This window comes from Oenanthe melanoleuca, chromosome 24, assembly GCF_029582105.1.
Source record: "Oenanthe melanoleuca isolate GR-GAL-2019-014 chromosome 24, OMel1.0, whole genome shotgun sequence".
NCBI classification, from domain to species: Eukaryota; Metazoa; Chordata; class Aves; order Passeriformes; family Muscicapidae; genus Oenanthe; species Oenanthe melanoleuca.
In genome coordinates this window covers 5,725,926-5,735,508 of record NC_079357.1, presented here as the reverse complement: position 1 = coordinate 5,735,508, position 9,583 = coordinate 5,725,926, and the positions used below count along the sequence as shown (strand labels likewise).

At 54.1% G+C, this 9,583-nt stretch overlaps 1 protein-coding gene across 1 annotated transcript; it reads left to right on the top strand.

Moving 5' to 3' along the window:
* The first annotated feature begins 136 nt into the window (after window positions 1-136).
* On the top strand, window positions 137-8,575 carry LOC130262392 (endothelial cell-selective adhesion molecule-like). Its single transcript, XM_056509484.1, has 7 exons — window positions 137-241; window positions 5,330-5,484; window positions 6,544-6,757; window positions 6,825-6,980; window positions 7,128-7,250; window positions 7,337-7,475; window positions 7,842-8,575. The coding sequence occupies exons 1-7, from the start codon at window positions 196-198 to the stop codon at window positions 8,182-8,184; spliced, it is 1,176 nt and encodes a 391-aa protein (XP_056365459.1). The 5' UTR covers window positions 137-195; the 3' UTR covers window positions 8,185-8,575.
* Window positions 8,576-9,583: the final 1,008 nt, after the last annotated feature.

Below are 9,583 nucleotides of genomic sequence, written 5' to 3'. Positions count from 1 at the left end.
CCCAGCAGAAGCAATAATAACCGATGAAGAATTGCGCACTGGGGGGGAGGGCTGTGCTGGACCCCGGGGGGAGGGTCAGTGCGGGGACGGGACACCCACTCGGGGTGTGGTGGGCCCGGCCCCGCCCCCACCTGCCCGGCGCCGCCCCGCTGCCCCCGCGCCCCCCCGGCACCTGCTGCGGCGGCGGCTCCGGCCATGGGCGCGCTGCGGCGGGCGGCGCTGGCGCTGGCGGCGCTGCTGGGTGAGCACCGGGGGGACGGGCACCGGGGGGACCGCCGGAGCACCGGGGGATGCGGGAGCACCGGGGGATGCGGGGCTTTGGGGATGCGGCGGGGCTGGCGCGGGGGGATCCGGGGGAACCGCTCGGGACGCGGTGGTACCGGAGGGGCGCCCGGCGGGACTCGGGAAAAGCGGGATGAACGGGGCAGGACGAGCGAGAGCTTTTGGGAGGGCATCGAGCAGGAGCCGGAGATCCGAGGGGGTCACCGGGCAGAGTGTGGGAGCAGCCGGAGGCACCTCGGAGCCCGGCACCGCCAGGCAGGAGCCTGGGAGGCGTTCGGGTGGCACCGGGAAGGACCGTGGGGTACCGGGATGCGGGTCACAACACCCGCCTGGCTCTGTGTCCCCACTCTCCTTCCTACACCAGCAGGCAAATTGGCGTGGGGATGAGGGGGGCAATCCATCCCCCTCCCCTTTTAGGAGTGCTCGGAGTGGAGAAAATCTGAGTCTTCCCTGGAAAAGCCATTTGTACTTTTGGAGCTGCCAAACAGCCGCTTCCAGCACCCCCAAACACAAAGTTCCCCCATGTGGGGACACACCAGAGACTCCGATGTGAGAGTCCACAGTTCACTCCCTGCGTGGCATTGAGAGGAAAAATTCCATTTGTTTTCCCCTGTTTACTAGTGCTCCACAGCCATCCCAGCTGGTTTTGAGACGAGGGGTCTTAAGCCTTCTCTGTCCGTGGATTTTCCCTTCTTCCACCCCTAATTTCCCACCCTATTTGAGTTTTTTTGGATCTGCCACGGTTGCTCCGAAAGGAAACACCCTTTGACGTTCCCAGCAAAGGAGAGGCCTTTGGAGAAAGGAAACGGCCCCAAAAACAATGGCAGCAGCATTTCCTTCCAGCAGAACACTGGGTGGGGGTCCTGGAGACGCCACTTGTTCCTCCTTGAAGGTTTTCTTCCTTGATGAAAGTTAATTAAAGCAAGTTGATGTGAGGCTCAGGGGTCACTCAGCCCTTAAATCCCACCAGGGCACTCCTTTGCCGCATCCTGATGGCATTTTTTGCATGGAATCATGATGGATTCCCACAAGAAAAGTCAGGCTTGAGCCCTGGGATGTGACATCACGGTCACTGACAGCTCAAAAATGCAGCAAAAAAGACCCTTTTGAACCTCAAGTGTGTTTTTCCTTTAGTTTTGCTTTCAAGAAATCCTTCCTCATCCCGTGGGATCCTCATGGGATTTTGATGGGGAAAAGCAAAATGAGGGATGTTTGCCATCCCTGTTCTCTTCCCAGTCCCGATCCCATCCCATCCTCAATCCCAACTCCTTCCTCAATCCCATTCCAGCCTCATCCCCTGCCCATCCCATCCCTATCCCATCCCATCTCCGCCTCTCTCTCCCACACCCAGGGGTGAAGCACGTTTCCATCTATAGCAAAGTCACATATGATTATTGCATTATTTAATTTTTTTTCCCCAAATTTGGTCTCTCTGGAGGATAGGGCACTTTCTGCCCCCCCCCTTGCCCCCGGGGTCGTGAGAAATGCCGCTGTGGATTTTCCCAACGGACACTGCTCCACAGCCCGGCATCTCCTATCTGCCCGTTTATAAATAGTCAAAGTTAAGGGAAGAAAAGGAAAAAAAAAAAATCCCCAAAAAAATTTTTTAAAAAAGAGAAAGCTGCGTTGCAGCGCCGAGATGCTCCTTGACCTTTTTCCAAGCTTTTTCAAGGGTCCCTTTTCCGGCCAGATTCCCGCTGTGTATTTTAAATCCCAAGCTTGGTCTTTTGGGATTTAATTTGGGTCTGGGTTTCACATGACTCCAGCGCCTTAATCCTATCAACCGGGGTCATCAAACCCCAACCGCCCCCGGGATTTAATTCCTTGTACAGTTAATGGTTTGGTGATTTGGGGAGGGGGCTGGAGGGGGAGTTTGCTTTTTTGGGGGTTCAGTGCCAGAAAAAAAGCTTTTTTTTAAAGGGTGAAATGATGCCATTTTAGATGAGGATAGGGTGATTGATATCAGCACAGGGATTAATGTTAAGATTGCAGGGATTTAAAGGTGATTTTTTTCCATAGGGAAAAGATTCAAAGGGAAATTTAAAGCAGTTTTTTTATTTTTTTCCATGAGGAAATTTAAAGTATTTTGGAATGCTAAATTGTAAGATATTTATTCCGTAGAGGGGGGAAAAAAATATTATATCTATTTTTAAAGGTAAATTTAAGTCTATTTTGTTTCTCCATATGCAAAAAAAATCCCAGCAGATGGGCTGGGGCGGGGGGAAAACACCCGGGCAGGTGTTTAGCTCAGGGCAGCTGGATAAAAATCCAGGTTTTGAGCCCAAAGAGCAGCGGGAGGGGCTGAGCGCCCCGCGCCCCCCCGGGTCCGTATGAGCACCGCGAGCGGCTTAATTTTTTCGATCTGGTTAAAGCATTAGAGGATTTGGAGCGTCGAGGTGGCCAAAGCCAGAGCTGTGCCAGGGGGTTCAGTCCCGTGCCTGCAGCTCCACCAGCCCTCTCTAGGGTCACATCTGTCCGATGTGAGGAGTTTGGGTGAATTCTGCAAGAAAAAGGGGATTTGGGGGAGTGAGCAGATGTGGATCCATCTCCCTCTCCGCGATATACCGGAGGGGAGAGGATGGAGCCGGGATCTCCTGCTGCCCCAGGGGTTTCAAGGATGACAGAGCAGAGCTGCAGCCCCAGAGCACAATTAACATAATTAACGTGGTCATCATTAAGTTAACACGGGAGCTTTGAGGCACACGGGGCTGTTTTAACGCCTTGGGGTGCCATGGGAAACCTCTGGCTGGTGCCAGAGCATCTTTTCCCTCTCTGGAGCCTGGATTTCCCCAGGAATCCCCAACACCCTTTGGCCCAGGACCTTTTTTGTGCCCAAAAAGTCGTGCTGATGGAGAAGGCAGGATGAAAAATCTGGATTTTCCCAGCTGTTGGGGATGCAGAAGCTGTGAAGTCATTTATTGATGCCATCTGCATCATTAATGAACTATATTATGAATAATATTCTATTATCATTATCATCATTATACTTATTATCACTCTTTTATTACTATTATAATCTTGCTATGATAATAATTTTTATTATAATTATAATCACTATTATAATTGTTATTGTAAGTGTTATAACTCTTACAATTATTTTTATTAAATTAGAAATATTCCATAAGGTCTATTACCTGTTACCTCTAGTATTTCAAATAGAAATTACAATGCACTTATTGAATATAATCTATTTTATTCTAGATTATCACAATTTAACACACTTTTGTAATAATGGAGGATCTGGGCTGAAAACACCTGGATTTTTGCAGCTGTTGGGAATGCAGGGAGGATTAGGGGCTGTGCCATCTGCATAATTAATTAATATTAGTAGTAGTAGTAGTATTAGTATCACTATTATAATTATTATGACTGTTATCATTATTGTATTGGAATAATTGTTACAATTATTATAATCACTATTACAATTATTTTTATTATTAATATCACTTTTATCATTATTATTCCCACTTTTATAATTATTACTCTCACTTTGATCATTACTCACCTTATTCTGAGCACTATTATCCCTATTCTTATAAAAATACACCTATATTTATAACCATTACAAATTACATGTTCTCCATGATCTATTTTGTTCTGGAAATTCCAATTTAATGAGTCGCCATCCCGTATTTCTTTCCACTTTCTCTAAATTTAATACAATTATCCGTATAATTACATATAAATACACTATAATTACCATTCTTTTTCCCATACTGTCTATTGGATCTGGTACCACAGCTTTATATCCTTAATAAATAATATTATCAATGATTTGGGACCTGCAGGCGCCTCCAGCATCTCCCCCCGCCCAAACCCTCCAGGATTTAAAGGTTTATGTTCTTAGCCTGAGTGAGCTATTTTTACGCATCCTCACCAGACTGGGCCTTATTTCTCCCAGTTTTTCACCAGAGAAAGGAAATTTAATTATTTTTTTTAATTCCTGAGAAGACTTATCAGCCGGAGCAGAGTTTCCTGCCTGGAGCTGGAAGGCTCCGTCCGGAAATGGCACCAATGCCTTGCCAGGAGGGGGGATGAACGGATGCAGGAGGAGGCTAAAAATACCCCCCAGCGCCTTGTTTTCCTCTTCCCACCCTGGAAAAATCCAATTAAAACCTCTGAGCTCTTAGGGAAAAGTGCGAGGTTATTGAAAGCTCCCGAAATCCTTCAAATCTCCCCAAACTGAGGGTTTGGGATGGTGGGGTAGCATCATCCTTTCCCCCCCTGCATCCCAGTGTGGAGCATCCCTGGGGCACTGGCAGGAGCGGGGCCAGCCGGGGCCATGGATCGATGGGGGATGCAGGGATGGAGCTGCTGGGATGCAGGGCCTCGGTGATGTTCCCTGGGGAAAACAAACCAGCCCCAGCACAAACCCAGCCTCGCCTGAGCCGATTAATTCTGTGGCTGGGCCTTACGGGCAAAGCTGGGGAGTGATCTTCCCCCAGGAGCTGAGCATCCCTCTCTGTGGTACCCACTCTTACCCCATCACTCCTCCCAGTGGGGCTTGGGGGATGCTGGGATGCAGGGGACAGGGGATTGGGATGGGGTTAAATGAGATGGGGCACCAGAGGAAGCCACTCGTGGATTATCCCAGTTTACTGCTGGCAGCAAAAAGGGGGGATGCTGGAGAAAGTTTGTGGGGTGCATATGGGAGAGCCCTACAGATAAATCCCATGGGATCTGGTGCAGCATCATGGGGGGCTGGGGGTACCCCAGTACTGAGCTAAGGGAGTGTGCTGTCTGCCTGCTGGAGGCAGCTCTCTCCTGGGAGGGGGGACTTGGGCCTTAGGAATTCCCAAGCTGAGTGTGGGGCGGAAGCTGGGATGGGAGGGAGCAGCAATGTCCTGCATCCTCTGGAGCAGGCAAAAAGCCCTTCCTGCAGCAGGGACGGAGGCAGAATGTTCTCCTGGCCCAGCTTCCTGCTGATAACCTGGGATTGTTGTTTTGTCTTGGGAATGGGGTTTTTTCTCACAGTCGGTGAGGTTTTGTAGAGAAGTGGCAGCTGGGGTTGAGTCATTTCCTGGTTTCTTCCCTCTCCCATGGGCAGGTGTCTCCTTGGCCGTGCTGGAGGTGCACGTGGGGACCAGCCTGGTGTTCTCCGTGGAGGGGCAGCAGGCAGTGCTGCCTGCCTGGTACACCAGCCACTCCCAGAACAAGCCCTACGTCAGCTGGATGCTGAACAAGAATCCTAGTCCCTCCCAGGTGAGAAGAGGGCAGGGGCTGCCAGACAGGAGATGGAGGGGGCCAAGCTGGGAGGTGACCGTGGAGGGGGTGCTGGTGGTGCCCATGGTGGGGGGAAGATTATAGTGCCCACTGTGTGATGCTCGTGATGGGATGACACTCGTGGTGCCCAAGCAGGGAAGATGCAGGGGGAACCTCATGGTGTCTCACAATGGGTGTGTCCATGGTAAGGACGTGGTGCCCGTGATGAGGAGATGCCCACAATGGGGAGATGCTCATGGTGGGGACGTGCCCATGGGGAGATGTGTGTGGTTCCCACAGTGGGGGCATTCTTGTGGTGCCCATGGTGGAGAGTTGGCCCATGGTGGGGTGAAGTTGATGGCACCCACTGTGGGGAGGTGACCACCGTGGGTGACCTGCTCATGGCATACCCATGGTGCCATCCCCACACCATGGGGAGCTGCGTGTAGTGCCCATGATGGGGTGGTGTCCACGATGGGGGAAGCTCATGGTGCCCACCATGGGGGATGCCCTTGATGAGGGGTGCTCATGGTGATGTGTAGATGCCCATGATGAGGTCAAGCCCACAGTGCCTGCTGCAGGGAGGTGCTTGTGGTGCCCACAGTGGGCAGAGAAACAAGATAGGGAGAGATCCAAGATGGGGAGATGCCTGTACAGGGAGGTACAGGTGGGAGATGATTGTGGTCCTCATGATCAGGAGGTGCCCATTGTGCCCATGAGGGGAGATGCCCACACTGGGGGCACGCCCAGGGTGCCTGCAATAGGGAGGTGCTGCTTGTGCTCACGATGGGGAGATACCCGTGGTGGGGAGATGGTGTCCACAGTGGGGGCACTACTTGTGGTGGGACTTGGTGGGACAGTTCCTCATGGTGCCCATGCCAGGAGTATTTGTGCCTGTGGTGGGGAGCTGCCTGCAGTTCCCATGTCCAGCATGCTCAGGGCAGGTGAGGCTGGAGGACTCATACAGCAACCACTGCTCTACAAAATTTGGGATTTGGGGTTTTTTTCTCTGCAGCAACACCTTCCAGAAGTGAAAACGTGTGTTTTTTTCCTTTGCAGATCCTGTCATACCTGGGCGGGAAGGTGAAGGTGGAGGAGACGGAGCTGAAGCCGCGCATTGGGTTCCTGTACGACATCTTCAGCCACAACATCTCGGTGTTCATCAACGCCACCCGCGAGCAGGACTCGGGCCAGTACATGTGCTCCGTCAACGTGGAGGACGACACCATCAGGTTGGACAAGAACATCGGCGTCATCAACCTCACCGTGCTGGGTAAGGCTCTGCCGGTCTCCCCGGGGGCTCCCGCGGGGCCCCTCGGGACTGACACCGGTGCCCACAGTGCCGCCGGCCGTGCCCACCTGCCACCTGCAGGGCAGCGCCGTCGTGGGCGCCAACGTCACCTTGATCTGCTCCTCCAAGAAGGGGAAGCCCTCGCCCATGTACCAGTGGCAGCGCGAGCCGCCCACCCTGCAGGTCTTCTTTCCCCCCGCCCAGGGTAAGGTGGTGCCAGCGTGGGGATGGGATATCCTGACAAGATTCAGCTGGGGGATTCTTTGGCTTCATCCTCTTAACCGCTTCCTGCACGAGGAGGTGGAGGGTGAAGGGGTGGCTGTGAGGCAGCGCCCAAATTTCTCACCTGCAGACCGGGCCAGGGGCACCCTCAAGCTGACCAACCTCACCCTGGAAATGTCGGGGGTCTACGTCTGCAGGGCTGAAAACCAAGCAGGTTCTAAGAACTGCAGCATTGTCCTGGAGGTACACTCAAGTGAGTACGTGTCCACAGGGTTGGAGAGGGGGACACATGAGATGTGGGAATAAGGAAATAAGGGAATCTCTGTCTCTCTCTGGCAGCAAACACCAAAGCAGTCATTGCTGCCGCCGTGCTGGGCTCCCTGGGTGCCCTTGCCACCATCATCTTCTTTGCCCAGAAGATTGTTGGCTACAGGAGGAAAAAACGTGACAGCCAGGAGGAGGGAGCCAACGAGATCAAGTGAGGCACTCTTCCTATGGAGGGGGTTCAAATCATCATTAGGTTTCAGGTTAACAGGCGAGGAGGGTGTTTCCACCTCTGGCCTGTCATTTCTCAGGTTCACAGTTAATTGTGGAGAAGAGTTCTTTATCTCTGGCCAGCCATCAGTATGCTCCAGAGGTAACAATCAGGAGGGAAATTTCCACCTCTGGCCAGTTGTCATTAGGTTTCAGAGCTAACGAGGGCATTTTCCACCTCTATTTTCCCCTTGTGCTTTTTTCCTTCTGTTTGGGGGTCCAGGATATCTGCACAAGCTCAGGGCACACTGGGGCGGGGAATGGAAGGGCTCCCAGAGCCCATCTCTCTGACCCTCTCCCCTCTCGGCAGGGAAGACGCCGTGGCACCCAAAACGCCGACGTGGGCGAGGAGGCCGGCTTCAGACACCATGTCCAAAACCAGCACCCTGTCCTCCATCGCCGGCACCCGGCAGCCCTACGGAGCCCGAGCCCCCTCGGACACCGCCTCCATCCTCACCACCACCGGCAGCTACCGGGGCCCCCCGGCCCGGGGAGGGGGGCGGCCCCCCAGCCTCTCACCCCCTGCCGTTAACGGGACCCCCCGGCGCCGCCAGGACCCCCCCGCGGGCTCGCTGCCCCCCTCCAGCCTGGCACGAGCAGGTGCCGTTCCTGTCATGGTGCCAGCACAGAGCCGAGCTGGCTCCTTGGTGTGAGCAGCCCCCCAAAAAAACAGGGGTGCCCATAGCCAGCCCACCCCGCTCCCTGCTTCCTGGGGTGGTTTTGTCCCTTTTTGGGTTTCCTTTTCTTTTGAACAGATGCCTCGAGCAGCTGGACTCATCGTGGGCGTGTTTAATGGGTGCAGGGGCTCTCTGGGTTTGGAGGGACCGAGTCTCCCCATAAATATCACTCCCCAAACCAGCCCCAGCTCTGCCTCAGGGGGGTCCCCTTCTTATTATTTTTTTTCTATATCTATATATCAGGTGAAATGAGGGATTTTTCATAAAAGAGCATTAAAGGTGGGGGGGTGAGTGATGTGGCCACACACACACACACACACACTTTTTTTAGGGGTTTTCTGATTAAAAGCTGCTGCGCTGCCCAGCACCGGCACGTTGGGTGAGTTTGTGCTGATTTCGAGGTGGGGAGGGATGTCCCACGACTTTCTGGGTGATGTCATAGGGCAGGGTGACATCACAGGCTGAGGTGACATCATGATGCCCGTGTTGTCGCACCCCGTGATGTCACATCCTGTGTCGGGAGGTATGATGTCACAATGAGTGTCTGACATCACAGCATCAGACTGATGCCTGTATGATGCCATACAGGCATGTCACATGTCCATCAGGGATGTCATGTGTGCCTGCATGATGTCACACTCTCTATCACGCAGCAGTGGTGACGTGACATGTGTCTGTATGATGTCACACCCACAGTCACACCTAGCAGTGACGTCACACACAGTGGAATGATGTCACTCCAGCCACCACACACACCTGTATGGCATCACACATCCAGCAGTGACATTACACACACATGTATGGTGTCACAGCAGCCATCACCTGTCCAGTGGTGACATCACCACCCATCTCATCCAGCACCTCACAAGTCATCTCCTGCCCACAAGTGATGTCACACCACACCCTGTGATGTCACGCCAGCTGTCACACGCCCGGCAGTGATGTCACTCGTGCCTGTATGATGTCACACATACACGTGGGAGATCACTGCTGGGCCCCACCTGCCCCGCACCCCTCCCCCCCGCCCGCTGTGACCTCACCGCTCTGCCGGTGACATCGAAAGGCGCCGAGGACAGGCCGGGGCTCTGGCAGGGGCGTTTATTGGGGCGGGGGGAGTCTGGGCTGGGGGGGGGCAGCCAGGGACAGGGGCAGGGCCTGGCTGGGGGGGGACCCCGGGGGGCGCATGCTGGGGGCAGGGGGTGAAGCGGGGGCTCCTGGGCCTCGGCGGGCGGCGGCGGGAGGGGGTCGGTGAGGGGGTTCCGCTGAGCAGCTGGTGGCCCCTGCAAGCAAGGAGAGAGCGAGTGGTCAGCCTGGGTCTGCCCTGCCTGTGCCCTGCAGCCTGTGCCTGCCTGTGCCCTGTGCCTGTGCCCTGCCT

What these genes read in the sequence shown, in the direction of transcription:
- LOC130262392 (XM_056509484.1), top strand. Translation starts at nt 196, where the DNA reads ATGGGCGCGCTGCGGCGGGCGGCGCTGGCGCTGGCGGCGCTGCTGG. An exon ending in GGCGCTGGCGGCGCTGCTGG is followed by an intron (nt 242 to 5,329) that starts GTGAGCACCGGG and finishes TCCCATGGGCAG; the next exon opens with GTGTCTCCTTGGCCGTGCTG. An exon ending in TGTCCTGGAGGTACACTCAA is followed by an intron (nt 7,251 to 7,336) that starts GTGAGTACGTGT and finishes TCTCTCTGGCAG; the next exon opens with CAAACACCAAAGCAGTCATT.